The 22,170-nt window shown below is 43.4% G+C and overlaps 1 protein-coding gene across 3 annotated transcripts in view; it reads right to left on the minus strand.

Annotated features, from left to right (window-relative positions):
• The window catches only part of GCNT2 (glucosaminyl (N-acetyl) transferase 2 (I blood group)), a 51,885-nt gene extending 31,238 nt beyond the window's left edge, over positions 1 to 20,647 (minus strand). The window contains exons 1-2 of one of the 3 annotated variants that reach the window (XM_083747352.1): positions 20,555 to 20,647; positions 155 to 1,093 (exon numbers count right to left, since the gene is read on the minus strand). In XM_083747352.1, coding sequence (XP_083603478.1) covers positions 155 to 1,093; positions 20,555 to 20,573 — 958 coding nt within the window. In that variant the 5' untranslated portion in view covers positions 20,574 to 20,647. Of the gene's footprint in view, positions 1 to 154; positions 1,094 to 8,127; positions 8,820 to 10,968; positions 11,092 to 20,554 lie in introns of those variants that run through there. The other 2 variants (XM_083747353.1, XM_083747354.1) reach the window with 2 other exon arrangements.
• Positions 20,648 to 22,170: the final 1,523 nt, after the last annotated feature.

Genomic DNA, 22,170 nt, shown 5'->3' on the forward strand with positions numbered 1-22,170 from the left:
TGGACCACAGGCCCTGGGTGAGTGCCTGGAACCCCATAAACTCTTGCCACCGCCCGGCAGGGGGGGGCACCTGACGTTTGTAACACTATTATTATTATTACTACCACCGTTATTATCAACAACAGAACAACTTTTTGAAGGAAAAGGAGCATACCTGGCAGCCTGTTGAGTGTCACCCAGAAATGTTCATCTGGACTGTAGGTATCTTTAGACCATTCAAGGAGATCAAGAGACCTCCGGTCGTTGAGGATAAAGTCTGCAAATTCCCTTGAAAGTGCAATGTAAGCAGTGCCGAAATAGATGGTCAGGTTGTGCGGAGGTGGCGATTTCTGCAGAAAAGTCCCCAGCATGAAGGAAAAGATGCTGTAAACCTGTTCTCGGTAGATGTATTTTGTCCTCTTAAGAATATGATGTGGAGGCAACACCCCCGGAGTGATGTTCTGCCCTTTGAACCCTTTCAGGTACCGAACTATCTCCTTGTTGGTTCTCAAGGGGAAATCTTGCCCACATGTGTTGAGAAGGTATTTCCAGGGCACTTTGGATTTTACAAGATCCTTCATGCAGTTCAGATCAGCCTGGAGCCTCGATACCCCAGCATAAACCACCAGCTCCAGTTTTGAAGCAAGGAAAGCATTGGGGAAACAGCCTAGCAATTGCTCCACCTTTCTCTTAAATGCACGGGTGGCCTTCTTGTCCACATGGACACAGTAGACATTTTGGGGCATATATATGGCCCTAAAGAGCCTCTCAAAAGTATCAAACTCTTTGTGCAGGGTTATCACGTAGGCTAAAGGAAAGGCAGCTTCTTCTGCAGAGAGGGGTCTGGTAATGTAGTGGCTTTGGGTCACGTAATCACTGCAGTTTGGTACCCCAAAGGATGTCTTCAGCATCTTTCGGGGTGAGAAGTGCTTTTTTCCTTCAGTAATAGCTTTGCAAGTTTCTGCTAAGAATGAGGTGGCCGACTGGTTGAATCTCCTTGGGATATTTTCATCCGATAGTCTTGAGGTGTATAATAGGATGGAGAGGAAAACCACAAAGATGAAAAGAGTCAGAATGGGACGCATTTGTGAATTCATGGCCGCTGCTGAAAATGCTGGGTAAAACAAAGAAGATACACAGCATTAAAGTTGGTGGTTTTAAAAATAGGAAAAAAGGAGAAATGGGTCCCCAAATTAATGTTTGGTCTAAAGGTGCAGTAAAAGATTAAATATTACTGATACCATACATTTAAAGCATAGTTAAAGGATGTAAATCACACACAGAGTGAAAACAATAATGGGAATTGTAGTTTACCCCTCACATAGCTATAATTCCCATCACCCTCAATAAACTACAGTTCCCATTATTGGTTTTTTTTTTGCGGGGGAGTCATGTGCTTGAAATGTATGGACTTACAGTGCAATCCTAACCTGTGTTCTCAGAAGTAAGTCCCACTGAATTCAGTGGGGCTTCTCCCAGGCAAGGTGAGACTGCCTCAACTCCAGCTAAAGAAACCACCAAATGCCACCTGGGTGGTTACTTAGATGGGCTATCAACACCTTTTGTCATCGGCTTGGCTTATCCCTGGCTAGCTACCTGCTCCTAAACTGAATGCAACAGCACTTGGCTTAGTTTTAACAAACCAGACTTTCCTTACTTTGTGAATTTATGAGTTTGCTCAAATTCTAGCTCTTTACCGACTCTAGAGATTATGGCGAGTCTGCCCCGCTCCCAAAGGGGAGATATACAGATATACGTAACAAGATATACAGTTTGTTCTGGAAAATCAAGCCCTGATACAGTCCTCTCTATTTCCCCTCAATTCTTTGTACTGACCCCCACCATCAACAAACAGAGTAGCTGATCCAGCAGTTTGCACACTTGCTTGTTTAGCTGCAAACCTGAGCACAGAGCGTATATTTCAACCTGCTTTTTACAAACGTTCCACTGAGACTTGTCACTGATTCCCCACTGAGTCACCAAAAGAGCCATACATAGCTGAGTAAGTCACTTCTTACACCAAGAATCCAAAGCTGCAGCACAGGACAAGGGCACCTGAAGGCGGGGGTGGGGGGAGATTCTCATGGGTCCATGCTGTTGTATTTGAGTGAATGGGTGGCATGCATGCAGGGCTAGTTTTAGGACCAATTGACCCTAAATTTCCCTGGGGTGCCAGGCTTGCATGGGCGCACACACACACACACGTGCTGTGTAGGCTATCTACTTAAATATCTAGTCAACAGTTGAAACAAATAATACAAACAGTTAATCTGATCCTGGCCTGAATTATTTTAAAAAATAATAAATCATGTCTGCAAATCATGCATCCCAGTCATGAACTGGAAAGCAAATACATTTGTAAAAAAGAGGCTCTACAAAAGTTGAAACATTGAAGAAAGGTGTCGAAACCTTTCCTTGCCTGAGGTGATATTTGGTCTAGGACATGGGTAGGCAAACTAAGGCCTGGGGGCCAGGTCCAGCCCAATCGCCTTCTAAATCCGGCCCACGGACTGTCCAGGAATCAGCGTGTTTTTACAAGAGTAGAATGTGTCCTTTTATTTAAAATGCATCTCTGGGTTATTTGTGGGGCATAGGAATTCGTTCACCCCCCCCAAAATAGTCCAGCCCCCTACAAGGTCTGAGGGACAGTGGACCGGCCCCCTGCTGAAAAAGTTTGCTGACTCCTGGTCTAGGACCAGCCTGTCAACACTTGTTGGTTGTTTGTTTGTATGAAAGTGAGTCTGTGGAATTGGAAAAGATGGTCAGAAGTAAGCACTTACCATCCGGAGAGCCAGTCATGGAGCAGAGTGACCAGCAGAAAAGGACCCTTGAGCAGACCTAGCCCCTTTCAGGTATTTGGTGAGGGGAGAGTAAGTTATTTGTCAACAGAGTAGTGGTGGTAGGAATGCTGCATCCCAAACTGGAACAGAAAGCAAGAGGGAGGGAGGGAGGGAGGGAGGGAGGGTAGAAGAGCACGGTGGAGAGAAAAACAGGAGATCAAGCTAGAGGAGCTGGAAGAACCAGCTAATGGGACAGAACTGGAATTTTTGCCTGCTCTCAGGCTTTCTCCCAGGCAGACACTTGTCTGATAACACGAGAAATATAATTAACATCTTAGAAAAACTACAAGTGAATATCAATACTAAGGCAGTTTTGATATTTGTGGACGCGGAGAAAGCTTTTGACAACATTTCTTGGAGTTTTATGAAGAATCTACAGGGGTTGGGGGTTGGTCAAGGTTTTGGAAATGGTATAGGTGCAATATATTCTGAACAAAAGGCCAAACTAATTGTTAATAATGTGGTGACGGAGGAATTTAAGATAGAGAAAGGGACACGACAAGGTTGCCCAGTTTCCCCATTGCTTTTTATATCGGTCCTGGAGGTCCTCTTAAATATGATTAGAAGGGACCAATTGGCAGGATTTAAGTTGAATAAGTTAAAAACTAAGGTTTTAGAGAAAAATCTAACAGTGATTGAGAGAGAGAGGTTTCAGAAGGAGACAGGTTTAACATTGGTTAAGAAAGTGAAATACCTGGGGGTTAATATGACAGCTAAGAATGTGAATTTATTTAAAGATAACTATGAAAAATGCTGGACGGAAGTGAAAAAAGATCTAGAAATATGGTCAAATTTGAAGCTTTCATTGCTAGGCCGTATTGCTGTGATAAAAATGAATGTATTGCCAAGAATGTTGTTTTTGTTTCAAACACTGCAAATTTTGGATAAAATGGACTGTTTCAAGAAGTGGCAGAGAGATATTTCTAGATTTGTCTGGCAGGGCAAGAAGCCCAGAATAAAATTTAAAATACTAACTGATGTAAAAGAAAGGTGGATTTGCCCTGCCAGACCTTAAACTTTACTATGAATCAGCTGCATTTTGCTGGCTGAAAGAATGGCTGCTTCTTGAGAACACAGACATTTTGGACTTAGAAGGTTTCAATAACGTATTTGGGTGGCATACATATTTGTGGTATGATAAGGTCAAAGCACATAAAGCGTTTAAAAATCATATTGTCAGGAAAGCATTGTTTAATGTCTGGACAAGATATAAAGACCTACTTGAAAATAAAACCCCAGGTGGTTGTCACCGATGGAAGCGAAGGCTCAGAAAAAGCTCAGTATGGAGGCCAAATGGCCGAAATATTGGGAAATTTTGGAACAAGAAGGAGACAAATTGAAATTGCAGAGCTTTGAGAAACTAAAAGACAAAGTGCGAGATTGGCTTCATTATTATCAAATAATGGAGGCTTACAATTTGGACAAGAAAATTGGCTTCCAGGTGGAAAAATCAAAATTGGAAACAGAACTGTTAGACCCCAAAACTAAGATTTTATCAAGAATGTATAACTTGCTGTTGAAATGGAACACTCAGGATGAAACGATGAAATCTGCTATGATTAAATGGGCACAAGATGTTGGACATAACATTATGTTGGCTGACTGGGAACAGTTGTGGACCACAGGTATGAAATTTACGGCATGTAATGCCTTAAGAGAGAATATTATAAAAATGGTATACAGGTGGTACATGACACCAGTCAAGCTTGCAAAAATATATCATTTGCCTGCTAATAAATGCTGGAAATGTAAAGAAACTGAAGGTACATTCTTTCACCTTTGGTGGACGTGCCCAAGGATTAAGGCTTTCTAGAAGATGATCTATAATGAAATGAAAAAGGTATTTAAATATACCTTCCTTAAGAAACCAGAGGCCTTTCTCCTGGGCATGGTTGGCCAATTGGTGTTAAAGAAGGATAGAACTTTTTTTATGTATGCTACAACAGCAGCAAGAATACTTATCGCAAAGTATTGGAAGACACAAGATCTACCCACCCGGGAAGAATGGCAGATGAAGGTGATGGAGTACATGGAACTGGCGGAAATGACCGGCAGAATCCGAGACCAGGGAGAAGAGTTGGTAGAAGAAGATTGGAAGAAATTTAAAGACTATTTACAGAAACACTGTAAAATTAAGGAATGTTAGAAGGATGCTGGAATGAAGTTATGTGGTTTTAGCAGTAATGTTACAAAGGGGTATGTAAAAATGGATTGTTAATGTAAAGTTGCAATATATTAAGATAAATTATTAAGATAAAAGCAAAAATGGAAAGGATTTGCTGAAATAACTAATTGAACTAGAATACAAAAAAGGGAGGTGTGAGGAGGTCAGGGAAACAAGTAAATGAAAGACAAGATATGGAAAGATTGACTTGTTTTCAATTGTTTTTATTTTTCTGTATTTTGTATTTTGTGTTTTCTCTTTTCTTTTTTCATTTTTGTAACTTTTTTGAAACTTCAATAAATATATATATATATTTTAAAGGAATCTTTGCCTGCTCTCTTCCCCTCAGGCACCCTCTTGGTGGTTAGTATGGTTTTAACCAACCTGAAGAGATGGGCTCCAACCTGCCCACTCACCCACACACATTCAAGATCTCTGTTTCTTTCACATGCCCTTAAACCAAAGGCTCCAGTAATGCACAGGTTGGAAATTAAAATGAATCTATGTGAGAAAGGAGATATGCAAATGGATAGGACTTGAATTTCTGGAAGCAAAGCAGTGGCAGAGTGGCTGGGGAAACCAATAATGCACAGGTTGGAAATTAAAATGAATCTATGTGAGAAAGGAGATATGGACTTCCGGGTCGGCGCCATCGCCGAATGGCGGACTCCCTCCGAGCTCCGGAGGGAGCCTGCTTGGCAGGGGCTGGGTCCTACCGCACCGGCGATGCGGGGACCCTTAAAAACCACGGCCAGAGGAGGCCGTGGACATGGAGACTCGGCTGGCACCGTTAGCGCTCTCCCGACTCGTGAAGGAGCCTTTTTAAAGGCTACGGATCGGGTGCCGGGGAGAAGCGTGGTGCTTTGAGTTCTCTGCTATCCCTGCCGAGCGCAGCTGCATGCCATCCGGCAGAGAGCGCTGACTTCTTCTATTGAAAATTTGGATCTAAAGAAGAACCCGTGAGTAATTGGAATATGGACTAAAAAAAAAGGGATAAATTTTTAAAATTTGGAGCGAACGGGGGAGGCGGAAAAAAGGAAGTCAGCCCACCCCTAAATTGTAGAAGAGCCAAAACAAAGGACTGGACAACTAAGATCGAGTGTAACCTTATTTCGCCGAATTAGCAACTTCGCGAGGGAAAATTATAAGATTGAGCTGGAGGAGAAAAGTGGAATTGTTTTAAAAAAGCAACCCCCCCCCCCCCGGAATCCCTGGAGCGATTCGTGAAACTGCCTGGAGAAAAGCAATGGAGGTTTTGACAGCTATCAAAGAGCTGTCAAAAAGGAAGATTAAAATAGAGACTTTGTTATGAGGACTTTGCCGGTTACATTTGTTATAAATTGAACATAAACTGTTTCAAATATGGGCTAACAAGCTACTTGGACTGGTGGATGTGATTCTGGAAGGGAACTTTGCTACTGTAATCCATCTAGAGGAGCTGAGGGATATTGCATGTGTTTTTGACAGGAAACTTGAACAGTTGAATGGAACTTTTAATCTCCTGGGAAACTGCAGGAATGGAACATTATTTTGTCTACAGAGGTCTATACACTACAGGAAACAATGGAACTATTTGTTGGAAAATGAAAGGAACATGATGCAATGCTTTGCTCCTGAATAACAAGCCTCTGCAGAGACACTAGAAACTTTTGGAAAAAGAACATTTCTGTGGGAGAACAGAGAAACAAAAAGGAGGAGAATGATTGACAAGAACAAGGAAACAACAAGAACTGGACAGAACTGGGAGAGGGAACATTTGGGATATCCAGGTTTGACAAGCTTATGGAAACAAAATTGGAGTTTTTACTCCTGGATATAAAAACCTGGATAGAAGAAATGGGCCCCTTTTTTGATAGACTCCTTCTATGATTGGACACTCGTAATTAAAGACTGGCAAAGAACCTGAGGGACATAGTGTAATGTGGGAACTCCAGGAAGATATTAGAAGTAGAGGGATAGGTGAAACGCAAAGGGGAAAGAGGGGAGGGAAAGTTGGAATCCAAAGGTTGTAAAATCACTACTCATATTTATTTTATTTCCATCTGTACTATGTTTGAAAGGGGGGAACTCGTGGAAGGGAATAGATCGATCTTAGGGGATGGGAATTTGGATAAATTGGGTTACTGATGATGAGTGTAATTTGGGGATAAGAACTTGTTGAATTTAATTGCTTATTTGGAAGATTTGGAACACAAGAGGGGGTAGGGAGGGGAAGTCCTGGTTATTGGCAAAAAGTTTATAAATTGGATTTAATTTGATTTAATTTGTTTTAATTTGGAAAACCTTAATAAAAATTATTATAAAAAAAAAATATGTGAGAAAGGAGATATGCAAATGGATAGGACTTGAATTTCTGGAAGCAAAGCAGTGGCAGAGTGGCTGGGGAAACCCAGCCAGATGGGCGGGGTACAAATAATAAATTATTATTATTATTATTATTATTATTATTATTATTATTATTATTATTATTATCATCTAAGTGGAATCTCCCAAACCCAGGAGAATGCTAGCAAGGGATAGGAGCAATCTTATCAGAGTACAAATTACTCAGCAGTAGAAGAGATGGCCAGGAAGCATGGGTGGGACACCAAAACAAAGAAGTGCCTTAGAATGGAGATTTTACCTGGCGAGTATGAGAGGAATGGTCAGGGGTCCCTTTACCTTTTTGAGGTGGCAAAATGCATTGCAGAGCCCAAATGCCTTGAGCAGAAGTTGTTATTTCCAAAGCCACTAGTTTGCAACTAATTTCACTTCATCTTTATTTGTAACAAATATTTTTATACAAGATGTTCACAGGAAAGGAAGTGTGGGATTGCCCTGCCATGCTGCAGTCCTGTGCACGCTGACTTGGAAGTAAAGCCAATTGAACACAGTGAGTAAGCACACACAGCATTATGCCAGTACGGCAGCTTCAGACATGCACATACATGTATGAAAACTTACAGCTTCTGGAATTAAGTGTGCACCTGCCGTGTCTCCTTTTCCCCACCATGCTGACAACATTTCATTCCCTTAAGTCGCATCAATGGCAATTAATGTACTATCATTATTTTTTCATTTTGTTATCATCCCATTAGTGTTACTGTAGCATGTTGATAAAAATACTACACTGCAGCAACTACAGAGTGTTAGTATACCACTTACCGGTATATTCTTAGGTTGTGTACACCAATGGTAATGCTCTTATTTAATTCATGAGTTGTGTAAGATTCCAGGTTTTTGACTGCCTATCTAATATCTGATTATATATTGTGAAACCAGTTTTTCCCACACTCCCATGGAGAATAGAGAAATCGTATTTCCCAAAAGAAGGGCCGTTCTCTTCAGCTTTATTGGTTGCTTGTTTCCTCCCCTCCCCTCCCCTTCTAAAACAGTGCCCCACATTCTCTTCCTTTGACACAACTCAGAAATACTCTCCCTATTTACCGTCCCTCCTGGCTATATCCATTTGAAAAGGAGTTTTTAAAAAATGGTTTCTTTGGTTGTGCAGGTTCTGCCTGAACATTATTATTTGCATCTGAGCTCTTTTGGTGACCAAGCTACGCTTGTAGACGCTATGACGATGAAGTTGTTCCTTGGGCCATATCCAATGCTACAGCTTTGCTGGCGCAACAGACTTCTGTGTGCTCAAAGGAGCTCCCTCTCCAGCCCCCCCTTGCATGCTCTCAGATCACTTCTGCAGGGTTGGGGGGAACCTCCAGAGCAGATTTTGGGGGCACACGGGGTGAGGAAAAGTAACATAGCTGATGCAGCATGAGATAGTTCCTTATTTGCATGGATGTTCAAAGCAACAGAAAACGTTACAAAGAATTATTTATTTATCCCTAACGCCATTGACGGGAGGGACGCAGGTGGTGCTGTGGGTTAAACCACAGGGCCTAGGACTTGCCAATCAGAAGGTCAGCAGTTTGAATCCCCACGACGGGTGAGCTCCTGTTACTCGGTCCCTGCTCCTGCCAACCTAGCAGTTTGAAAGCACGTCAAAGTGCAAGTAGATAAATAGGTACCACTCTGGCGGGAAGGTAAAGAGTGTTTCCGTGTGCTGCTCTGGTTCACCAGAAGCGGCTTAGTCATGCTGGCCACGTGACCCGGAAGCTGTACGCTGGCTCCCTCGGCCAATAAAGCGAGATGAGCGCCGCAACCCCAGAGTCTGTCACGACTGGACCTAATGGTCAGGGGTCCCTTTAATGCCATTGACTGGCTGGATGCATGAGTGGTGAAAGGCACCAGTTGGGGAACCCACAAGGAAGAAGGCTAAGAGCCAGAGCATTTGTAGTGGGACAACAATGAGTGGCCGGGGGGGGGGGGGAGAGAAGACTGGGAGGAGGAGATGTCAGGAGCTGAATAGATAATGGGTTAGTGGACAAGAAGAGTCTGTGACACAGTAGCATAGCTAGGGGGCAAGATGGCAGGGTGCCCCCGGTGGCACTTACCTTTAGGGGTGGCACGCCTAAGCCCAAGGTGATGCATAAGTCCAGACGCCCCAGAGCCTGGCATGCTACTCCCCAAAGCAGTGTAGCCTGGGGCTGGGCTCTCAGAGCGCCAAGCTGCTGCACCCCCCTCCAGCTGCCAGAGGGTGGCTGGGAAGGACACAACTGGCAGGCACTAGCCCCGCGAGCGGCGCTGGGCCTGCAGTGTGCCCTAGCCACAGCATCTGCCCTGTGCTGGTCATAAATGCCATTCATGCCCATTGTAAAGATTGCCCTGCAGTCAGTCTGCCCCTTTATTAGATATCTGGATCAGTACTGTATACTACTTTACATGACATCATGTTTCCTATTCAATCCTCATGGATAAGTAAGATAATGGGCTATGCAGAACTGGCAAAACGAACAGCAAAATTTAGAGAATCTAATGCGTGTTTTATGGAAGAATGGGTGACTTTTTGGGACTACTTACTGCAAGGAATATTACAGTATGGTGAACATGCAAGCAGGATTTGAGCTATGAGCAACAAAAGTAATTAGATTATAATACTGTGGTTATGATTTGAAGATAGGGTGCAGCAGAAGGAGAGAAACAACAACTCCATGGGGAAAGGGGTGGGAAGTCGACAAAAAAAGAGAGAAAATATGAAATTGTGTTTTGACTGCATGTTAAAAACATTGAAACTTAATAAAATATAATTAAAAATAATCACAATCATGATTGGACTTTTATGTTTTTGTTCAAGAGCTAGATTCATGCATATTTGTGAGGTGCACAGAATCCTAGCATTTGATCCTAGAATTGGAAGGAATTTTAGAGGACTGCAAGGATCAATGGCTAAAGATGAATCCCTGACAGCTGGTCTCCCAGCTTCTGCTTAAATGCTTCTAGCAAAGGAGCACTCACCATGTCCTGAAGTAGTTTGTTCTACAGCTGAAACACTCTCTTAAGTCAGTAACCAGACAAGATCCTCTTTGCCACTGTGTATTTCTTATAATCTGAATTTTACAGGGGCAATGCTTGTCCATGCATTTAAATTCTGCTATGCACACAACATTTCTGGAGGAAATACACCCCCTCCCATAAAATCTCAGATTATATCCCCTTTTTATTTGCTCTTAGTTTCAATGCACTCTCCCTCTGGAGAGCAATGCCCACTTACTGGCTGGCATTTATTTCCATGCAATCAACTTCAGCTCTGAGTATTTTATCCTGCAACTGTTGGCTAAGGGTCTTCAATGAGGCAACAAGGAAAAGAATGGAAGAAAAATAGTAGTCTGCCTGATGACAAGACAAAAAGCTCCAAAGACTCTGGATTATTATTATTTTTTAAGCAACAATTTTCCAAACCAGTGGGTGGGATATAGAGCTTGAAGTATCATCTTGGCTCATTAAAACATAAGCAAAATGTCCAGATATCAGCATTCAAGACATATTTCTAGCAAAAAAAAAGCAACTGATGGGTTCACTGCCATCTTACACCTCTCCAAGGGCAGATGGCCCAGCCAGTTCATTATCTAGCAAGTGGGCAGAATATCAAATCTCCCATAAACTTACATCAGCCATCCAGCATTTTTGCTTGGAGATTCTTAAAGCCAACTCAGGTTTCGAACAAGCTCCATAATTCCCCTCTTCTCCTGCCCTGCCAGTTTGCTGAACTGCATTCTCTGTCTCTCTCTCTCCCTCTCTCTCTTTCTCTGTTTGAATGCAGCTGGCTTTGTTGCAACAGAGATGTGAGCTAAGCAAAAAACAAAATAAAAAAGTAAAAAAGCACTTGTATAAACAAGCGCCATCTGATGCCACTGTGCTAAGCAGACGGAATCATCCATCACATATACATACACATCAGTTGCAGTTTTCAAGGCAGTAGGGGAAATGCACTATAATTAAAACAATTATAACCAGGAGCTGAAGCTGTTCTCGTCCAACAAACCTAAGAATATGGCATGAAGTGGAATCAGCTGGACCATGGCATTTGACTCATGCCAAATGGAGAACATGTTTTATGATGATATTTTATAATAGGGTTTTGTAATAGGGATGCGTACCAGGGTTGTGTCACTGAGTAAAGTTGTTTTCCCAGCAATAGACAGCACTGAGACTGCAATTAGGCCATCAGGTGCCCATGTTGCTGTTTCCTCCTGCACCTCACAGGTTTTTCTGCTTAGCATCCATTTTGGACTTGTCTCTTGTCAGAAATGCTGTGAGTCCAAGCATGGTACTGCTTGCTAGGACAAATAAATTTTCTGTGTCAGAAAGCTCCAGCTGTGTTAGACCACACAGCCAGACCACACAAAGGGGTAGTGAAGGTGCTCAATTATTCTTTGCAAAACAACATAATATCACATGGAAATCAAAGAACTGCACTTTAGTTCCCTACTCTAGGTGGTTTCTTCGTCTTCTTTGATTTTTCTACTTTTAAATAATGCCTCCCTGCTTGGCAGACATATGCTAGGCTCTAGCTTGTCCTCATTTCGGAGGGGTGTGAAGAAAACACTCTTCTGCAAGAAAGAATGAGTAGCAGCTAACATGAGAAAGAAAGCTAGTCTATTGCAAACATAGCAAAAATCTCTTCCCCATTGAACCATCAAACCCTGTGATCAAAAGAAGGGTGTTTTCAATCTCTTGATCCTTGCAGGCTTTTGGGGGGCTCAATCTGTTCAAGAAATGGATTAATCATTTGATGGGCAGACCTTCCTGTAATTCCATTGAAGTCAACTAAACTGGGATCATCTTATTAAAAGCAAACAAAGGAAAATAACTCTCCCGAACTTGTTAGCATCAAGTAACAAATCTTCTCGTGGGCAAGGTGTAAATTGGGGGGACACAATATCTTAAGAACTCTGCTAGTTATGGCTTGCATTTGTGTTAAAGAACTGCAGCAGTTGCTTTTGGAGCTTTCCAAATTATAGGTTGAGATCTGCTGTAGCACCTGCTATTATGTTGCCTAGCACTCTCTAAGATTGTTCTCTGGCTGTTTCCTTCCACTGACGGTCAGCAATGTGAGCAGAACCATGGGAGTCAAAGGCACTCAGTGTATCAGGTGACCATAGGAGGCTTGAAATAGACTGTTTAGTCCCCAGGGCATAGAAGATCTTGAATAAGAAAAGGGAGAAATTGTGTGGGATAAATTCAGAACATGCCAAGTTTTGCGTTGCACAGAGTTCTTTCTCATACATACATACAGAAAAGAATTTAATGTACAGTGATAGCTCAGTTGTCAAATGTAATCCATTCTGGAAGACTGTTCGACTTCTGAAACATTTAACAACCGAGGTGTGGCTTCTGTTTGGTTGCAAGAGCTTCTTGCACTCAGCGGAAGCTGTGTTAGACGTTCAAGTTCCAAGGAACGTTCAAAAATGGAAGCATTTACTTCCGGGTTTTTGGCGTTCGAGAACTGAAACGTTCGACAGTGTGGGTGTTCGGGAAGCAAGGTTCCACTGTACTGTACTACAAACATTTGCATGTGCCCACATTAGCAGAAGTTGGATATCTATCTTTCTGCACCTATATCTATAGCTACATCAGTTGTCATTTTGGAATGTCTTGTTTTCTATGGAAGGACTAGAGAAAGCTTTCCTTTAAGGAAGAAGTGGTTACATTTGGACACCATGCCTATGTTTTGAGTTTTGATAAAATGTGAAACATTTACACCAGAGGTTTCCAAACTTATTTGGCTTACCACTCCCTTTTCAGAAAATAAATAAATAAACAACTCAGGGGGCCCCCCCCGGAAATCTACCCTCTTTAAGCAAACAAACAGAAGGATGCCGTGACAAATTTGCATTCTTTTATGTATCTTTATTTCTACCTACATCCTACAACATTGTAAAGAAATATGTTGTTGTAAATATGACACCTTGAAGCTTGAAATTGTAAAATTATTTCTTAAAATCCATGGGGCGAAGCAGAGTGAAGCCTGCTGCTTCAGTCGGATCTGCCCCAGTGTTGGGACTGGGGCTGCAGCCTGCCTGCCATTGGACAAATAGGCAGGCAAGCTGCAATCCAATTCCCAAGTCTGGGTGAAACTGGGAATTCTGTGATTCTATGATTTGTAGGGCCCGATATCAGTGGCAAAATTTCCAGCGACGTTCCTCTATTGCAGCAAAACCTCAGAAAACCTAAGTTTATTTATTTCTATATCCTGTTCTCCTTCTAACGTGCTAGGAGCATCAGAAAACATAAATCAAGGAAGTCATCATCAAATATATATCATACAAATAAGTAGTTCATTAAAAGCAACAAAATGAGCAGCAATTAATTCTTGTAGGACTCTCAATACGAACAAAATTTTTACGGCATAAGCTTTCATGGACCGGAGTCCACTTTCTCAGATGCACCTCTTCTTCTGAACTTTTTCTTTTTTAAATAAGGGAATACCACCTTGTGAACTTTTCAATGCAAGGATATAATTCAAAGCTCTCTCTGTATGAAAAAAAAAATAAACCAAGCAATTGCAACAGTGAGATAACAGATCATGGTGAATCCAGGAGGAATATATATGATTTACTACCAGCAGATGGTAGTTGGCTCATTTTCCCCACGCCTGGTTCAGAAAGGGTAAGCCAGTGTTACTAGAGAAAGAACGAGAAATTGTACAATTAATTTTCAATAAAAATCATGCTGTCATGCTGCACTGTAAAACACACTAACTGTGGAAGGAAGGAGGCATCTCAACCTTCAAAGAAACATGTAGTAACTTCCCAAGTGCGTCTCCGCTTGAGAAAAAGGAACTGTAGGGAAACAAATACATACCGGGCTCGTTGACTTTCATTTACCCCAATGGTGGGGAAACCTTTTCAATGCAAGGGCTGCACTGGGGCAATGTTATTGGGACAGCATGCACCGGTGCTAAGTGGGGCCAGGTGAGAAAATGTACAGTAGGTGACATTTCCAGCTGTACAAAAGGCCAGAGCTTTACACACACACACACACACACACACACACCCTTCCTTCTCCAGCCTTCTTCTAGGCCTAGCTGTCAACCGTCCCTTATTTGGCGGGACAGTCCCTTATCCCAGCGCCATGTCCTGCTGCTGTCCCAGATTGATAAAGTCCCTTAAATTTCCCAGGTTTCAAAAGAAGCAGCTCCTCTCCCTCCCTCCCTCCCTCCCTCCCGGCCAGGGAGGAGGGAGGCTCCAACTGTGTTGGGGGGTGCACCCATGCGCACTCCGGGAGCTTGGCGGTGGTGTGACATGTCAGAGAGAGACCCTCCGCCGCCCCCTCTCTTTCGCAAGAGGTGAGCGCGGCTCCCTGCACCTGACCTCGCCTCTGCCCAGACAGGGTCTCTCTCTTCTCTGCTCCCATCCCTGTCCAGTTTCTGGGCTGCGAGCGACTTGAGGTAGCAAGCTGTTGTCTCCTCTTCTTCCTCCACTTGGCTCTTCTTTCTTCTAGGCACGCCATAGGGCTTGCTCGGTGTCTGTGTTTTTTGGGGCGGCGGCAGTTCATTCACAGCTGTCACTCTCTGCGATTGCTTTTGGGGCGGGGGCTGAGGCTTGGAAACACTTCCACCCCTGCCCCCAATCACATCTCCCACCCGGCTTGCTTGTTGTGCTACACTTTTTGCGCTCCTGGCATCTGCCCTTCTCGTCATCCATTGTGGTTGGGGGGAAAAGAAAAGCGGAGACTGCGTGGAGGTGGGGGTGACTGATATATATTTATGTGCTTTAAAATGAAATGAGAGCAGGCTTCCATGCAAAGGGTTAAACCCGCCGCTTTCCCTCCATGCACAAAGCACAACTTTGGCAAGGAGGAGTAGCAGAACTGTTGCTATTAGGTGAGCCCAGAATAGCAGCAAATAAAATCTGCTCATACATCAGCGACTGATAAGACTTGTCAACCAGTTCTTCCAAAGTCTTCCTAAATTATAAAGCTCCAAAATACAGGCCAAAAGAGAGTAGGTCTGGGAAGAGCGAGGCATACAATGGGCACCACCAGTGAAATGGCCCTGCTCCGTGTAACTCCTGCCCTGTCATTTGATAGAGTGCCCACTTGCCCTCCTTCTTGACATGGAATGCTCTCTTCAGGTCCAGTACAAAGACCATAAGAAGGAAGAGCAGGGACCTTGAAGTTCCCAACAGTTGTTAATCAACCAAGCAAGCACACAGGTCACCTTTGTCACAGTCAGGATGCCTATGTCCTGGCCAGGCCTGCACCCAATCTTGTTTTTGTACAATCTTGTTTGTCCTTAGTAACCAAAATTATATTATCAACATATACAAGCAGAAAAGTTGTTTTCCTTTATTTGCAAGGAATTGTACAAAACAAAGTAGCACTAATAAAGAAAAATTCCAGGGTAGCAACAGAAAGCAAACTAAAAATGCTTTTGCAGTTCATCAGAACTATCCAGTAATAAGAAGTTATAGGAAAACTGGTGCTATTAACAGTAACCCTTCTAGTTGGTTAATTGGTTCAGCAACTTCCATGCACATGACGTGTGCATGGAACCCCCAAGAGTTAAATGATAACTAATCAAGAGAGCTATGAGATTCAGGTGAGGGTCAGATGCCTTGTCTTGTCAATCCCAGCAGGTATATAAGAGGACGACCCCGCCTGCAGCCAGGCCAAGAGGGTTTTTGAGCAAGGTGTTCTGGGATGAAGGAGAACAATGACTGGGATCCATCTTGGGCAGGCTGACTGAAGGCAGGTTGGGAGTTCTGATGCTGCACTGCTGTGGGGGGACAAGCCCCTCTTGAAATGACCATGCTGTAAGATCTGGACCCCCTCCATGCAGACCGGAGGTGTAAATAGGTGAATAAACCATTTTTTAAAGCTACGACAGCTTCCACCATGTCTCAGTTTTCCAAAGGAACACAGACCCTGGGTGAGTGCCATTTCATTCCATTCATTGTGCAAACTGACCATCAGTTACTATCTTGCTTTCTTTTTTACATGTCTTGGAAGTCAGTTCAGAACATGCTCCTCACTCTGCTTTGGCAAGTTAGGCAGAAATAAGATCTGTATTCCTTGTATGCAGGGGCATAGCATGAGGAGCACTGCTGGGGCAATCACCCTGGGTGTGTCTAGGGGGCGCTACTCATGCCACAGAGCCTAGGACTTGCCGATCAGAAGGTCGGTGGTTCAAATCCCCGCGACGGGGTGAGCTCCCGTTGCTCGGTCCCAGTTCCTGCCAACCTAGCAGTTCGAAAGCATGTCAAAGTGCAAGTAGATAAATAGGTGCCCCCTATCCCCCCTATTGTTTATTTCGGTTCTGGAGGTGTTGCTAAATATGATTAGAAAGGACCGGTTGGTTCAGGGAATCGAGGTCGGAGTGAAACAATATAAAATGAAAGCATTTGCAGATGACTTGGTATTAACACTTCAGGAACCAGTCTCCAGCACTAAAAGAGTGTTAGAATTAATTTCTGATTTTGGTCGGGTGGCGGGGTTTAAGTTAAATAAGCAAAAAACTAAGGTTTTAGCAAAAAATTTGACAGTTACAGAAACAGATGAGTTCTCCAAAGAAATGGAGCTGAATGTGGTTAAAAAGGTAAAATACCTAGGGGTGTACTTGACCTCCAAAAATTTGAATTTGTTTAAAGATAACTATGAGAAATGTTGGTCAGAAATTAAAAGAGACTTGGAAATATGGTCAAGATTGAAACTTTCCTTGTTAGGCCGAATAGCTGCTGTAAAGATGAATGTATTGCCGAAAATGTTATTTTTGTTTCAGGCCCTACAGATCGTGGACAAGGTGGAATGTTTTGGAAAGTGGCAGAAGGATATCTCTAAGTTTGTTTGGCAGGGCAAAAAGCCCCGAATAAAGTTTAAGATATTAACTGATGCGAAAGAAAGAGGGGGATTTGCCCTGCCAGACTTGAGGCTATATTATGAATCTGCAGCCTTCTGCTGGTTGAAAGATTGGATTTTATTGGAGAACACTGACGTCCTGGATCTGGAAGGGTTTGACAATGCGTTTGGGTGGCATGCATATTTGTGGTATGACAAGGTTAAAGTGCACAAATTGTTTAAAAACCATATTGTTAGAAGAGCAATTTGGAGGGTCTGGATAAAATACAAAGACTTATTGGAGAGTAAAACTCCGAGGTGGCTCTCACCGGTGGAGGCCAAGGCACGTAAGAGACCCAACATGGAGGCCCATTGGCCTAAATATTGGGAAATAATTGAAAAAACTGGAGACAATTGGAGGCTGCTAAGTTTGGAGAAATTGAAAACTAAGGTACGAGATTGGTTGCACTATGCGCAAATTCAAGAGGTATTTAAAATAGATAAAAAAGTTGGATTCCAGGTGGAAAAATCGAAACTGGAGATTGAATTGTTAGAGCCAAAAAGTAAGCTACTTTCGAGAATGTATAACTTGCTGCTTAAGTGGAATACACAGGATGAGACAGTCAAATCCGCCATGATAAAATGGGCTCAGGATGTGGGGCATAACATTATGTTTGCAGACTGGGAAAGGTTATGGAACACCGGTTTGAAATTCACGGCTTGCACTGCCTTGAAGGAAAATATTATGAAAATGGTATACCGGTGGTACATGACCCCAGTCAAGTTAGCCAAGATATATCATCTGTCTGACAACAAATGTTGGAAATGTGGAGAGGCGGAAGGGACATTCTTTCATCTCTGGTGGACCTGCCCGAAAGTGAAGGCCTTCTGGGAAATGATCCATAATGAACTAAAAAAGGTACTGAGATTTACCTTACCTAAAAAACCAGAGGCCTTCCTTCTGGGCATGGTAGATCAGAGAGTGCTTAAGAAGGACAGAACCTTTTTTATGTATGCTACCACAGCAGCAAGGATCCTGATTGCGAAATATTGGAAGACACAAGATTTGCCCACGCTGGAGGAATGGCAGTCGCAGTTGATGGACTATATGGAGCTGGCTGAAATGACTGGCAGAATCCGAGACGTGGGAGAAGAAACAACTGAGGAGGACTGGGAAAAGTTTAAGGACTATTTGAAAAAACATTATAAGCTGTATGAATGTTAAAAAATGCACCTTTCAGGAAATTCTAGCTTCAGCAAATGTAAGTTAATGAAATGAAAATTAAGACACAAGAATTCAGAGGTAAAATAATGAAATAACTTTATTGTGTTTAATATAAAACATATAAGAATTGAGTTACAGTAAAATTGAAAATAGGGAACATGATAAAATGGAAGTTACAATAAGTTTTGAAATAAGTTAACAAATTGCTGATGCTTTATAAGACAGAGAACGCAGGGTTCGGAGGATGTGGGGAAGTCCTATAGAATAGATGGAAAAAGAATATGGAAACTTGTTACTTATACCCTATCTTCTTATAACCACTCTTTATTCTTTTTTCTGTATTTCTAAAAAGCAATAAAAAATGTTTAAAAAAAAAAAAAAAGATAAATAGGTACTGCTCTGGCGGGAAGGTAAATGGCATTTCTGTGCGCTGCTCTGTTTTGCCAGAAGCAGCTTAGTCATGTTGGCCGCTTGCCCCGGAAGCTGTACGCTGGCTGCCTCGGCCAATAAAGCGAGATGAGCGCCGCAACCCCAGAGTCGGCCACAACTGGACCTAATGGTCAGGGGTCCCTTTACCTTTTACTCATGCCACCCTCCCCAAACTAGTCCTGTGCTCCTTTGCAATGCTGAGATCTGATCCGATCCCAGTCTCATAAAGCTGAGCTGGCTCAGGGAAGGCTGTGTGAGAAGGACTTTGTGTTCCCTTTGAGCAGCTTTGCTTGGCTGGGATCTGATCATTCACACAACTGCTTGCCTTGCTGTTTTCTCCTCAGAAAACCTGCCCTTTACTGCTGAATCAGAGCAAATGTAACTTGGGTTTCCCTGGGAGGACGTGGCAGAGCAAATGGAAAGCTGCTCAGATCTGTGCATAGGAAGCATAGGGCAAGCAGAATCCACATGAAATCCCTAGGCACAGAAGAAGTCAAGTGTGGACAAGCCCTAAGACAGCTTCTGATGTCTTGAGATACAAGCCCAAATCAGCATGTGAGTAGATTCCACTCTACCTATGGTTACCAGATTTTTTTCCAGTGAATTTGGGGACACTTTTTTAAAAAAGAATTCTAAAATAAGTTTGTTCTGGGTATAAGCTTTCGTGTGCACGCACACTTCTTCAGACAGCTTATACCCAGAACAAACTTAGTTGGTCTCTAAGGTGCTACTGGACAACTTTGTTGTATTTTTAATTACATTTCGATTGCGTCAGAACAACACGGCTACCTACCTATTTTTAGAAGTTGTTGAGCTTTTTTGCAAAGAAATTGGACATTTTTGAGCTATTTCTGAGCATTTTGTGACCAGTCCACACTGGGCTGTTTTGGGCCTTGGTCCCCCTTGAGGATTTCCCACCCTAAAGATTTTTGGGGAGTGCTGCTGACCTCTAAGCTCACAGTTCCCTCTGGTGTGTGGATGGTGCTAAATGGGCTACATTGAATTTCATACAACTTGAAACAGTCATGGGTTCCTCCAAAGATCCTGGCAAGGCTAGTGCGAGTTGCTCGGAGACTCCCATTCCCTTGACAGAGCTACAATTCCTTGGCAAGGAGCTGTATCGGTGTCCCCTGCTTCATGTGCCCTTGCCAGAGGAGCCTGTACATCTCACCTGGTCACCCAGAGCAGTGGAGGAGCAGTCCAGGGAGTGTGTGGGCTTCTAGCCACACCATGCCAGAGTAGCAAGGCATGATTTTTGCCCCCCCCCACAGGCGCTCTTCACAGAACCAACCTGGCCAACCCAGATTCGCCTCGGCTCATAAGGCTTGGTTTCCAGACCCAATATCATATTGGCTGACCTTCTCGGCACACATTCCAGCTTGTCCATATCCTTCTTAAACTGTGGTGCCCAGAACTGGACAAAGGACTCCAGGTGTGGCCTGACCAAGGGAGAATAGGGTACTATTACTTCCCTTGATCTGGACACTGTACTTCTGTTGATGCAGCCTAGAATTACATTATCATTTTTTACTGCTGCATCAGCCTGTTGAAGCATATTAAGCTTCTGGTCTACTAATACCCTATATCCTTTTCATAATGCACTGTTGTCAAGCCAACACTTCCTGGGGTTGCCACCCTCGGTGAAATCTGGCGAAATCTCTCCCGCTGCCCCCCTCGCTTCCTCGGTGGGTAAAGCAACCCAATCTTGCCTCTCTGAAGCATCTGGTTGCCCCCCCAATCCCTCTCTTCTCTCCTCTTCACCTAGCCAAGCACCGTCCATTGCACGTCTCTTCACTCCTCCTGCTGGTCACACCGCTGGCCCTGTTGAGATTCACAGGATGCTGTGTAAGTAAGTCTGCAGGCTTCAGTTTGCTAGATTATACAACAGGCTGATGCAATACTCTCTGTGGAGGTGCTGGGTCAGAATGTGATTGGCTGTCACCAGTTTAAAAGGGAAGCCTGTCCAATAGTAATTGTGGTGGTGTAGAGGAGTGTCTTCTTTTTGCCTCAAGGTGCAGCCAGGTACTCTGTCTCATTATATGCTTCTGTAGATATTTGTATATATATTTAGCTCACAATAATAAATACTGCACTGAAGAACCTGGGACTCTGAGCATTCTGCTAAAAGCGCCGCGAGGAATTTGCAACAGGCCCCGCTGACTTGCTCCCACCGCATGGGGCACAGCTCGCCTCCGCCTCCCTCCCTCTCTCTTCTCTCTCTTCTCTCTCTCTCTCTCTCTCTCTGCCCATGTGCTACACAACCAGAGAGGTCGAGCTCTGTGCAGAAGAGCAGTGAGACCGCCCAATGGTGCAGCGGTGGAGGTGCAAAGCACCTTCTTGCTGCTGGTGCTGTGGCCGTCACCGAGTGTGCTGTGCCTCTGGCTGCTGCTGGGGCTGCTGCTGCTGGTACTTGGGGATGCCCAAGGAGAGTGACAGGTGGGTGGGGCAGCTGCTTGGAGGGCAAGAGCGGTGGCCCAGTGTGTGAGGGAAGGGCTTGTCCTGCACCTCCTCAGCTTGGCTTTCCCATTCTCTGGGAAAAATCAGGGGACATTAATTAAATTCTGGGGACATTCCGAGGATGGATTTTGTCCAGGGACAGATTGGTGAATTTGGGGACTGTACCTGGGAACCAGGGACATCTGGTAAGCCTAACTCTACCTGCCTCCTGCCACTGCTGTAAAGGAAAAGCTAAGCCATGCTACTTCCTGGCAACCAAGCAATTATTTTTTAATCATGTTCTTTGTGTTGTTATTTCAGCATACTTGTGAAAAGAATGTCAGTTGATACCTGCCCGTCAAGTACAAACTGTGACACACACAGTGCCAGTTGCTCTTCCCGTTTTGCAAGGATGCGATTGACCAAAAAAAATTCTCTAGCCTTAAACAGGACTAGACACATGAGGGCGCCAAAAGCTTAGGAAAAGATTTAGAGTTTCTCCAGGCTCCTTTTATGGCAGCGTCTCTTCAAAATCAATTCACGGCGCACACAGAATGTATCAGAAATGAAAAAAAGGCAGTATTGGTGGAAATGATTCTCCCCCCCCCCCAATTTTTTTATTGATTTCCACAAAATTATAAACAAATACATATAACAAACAAACATAAATCATAACCTTATTAAAAATTACACTTATTAACATTGTTAAGTGACTTCCTCACTTCCCCTTGGTTGAATTTCAATGCATTTCCTTTTAATGGTTTACCAAATTTTATAAGAACTGTGATTAATGGAAATGATTCTTAGTCATGTTGACAAACATGTTGCATGAGACACTTTAACGTGTCTCCATACCTTGGGGAAAGGGATTAACAATAAATTATTTTTCATATAGTTGTTGCTTGGTTGGTAGTGACCCTGCAATCATCACTTGAGCCTCT

This window comes from Podarcis gaigeae (assembly GCF_964106915.1).
Source record: "Podarcis gaigeae genome assembly, chromosome: 7".
NCBI classification, from domain to species: domain Eukaryota; kingdom Metazoa; phylum Chordata; class Lepidosauria; order Squamata; family Lacertidae; genus Podarcis; species Podarcis gaigeae.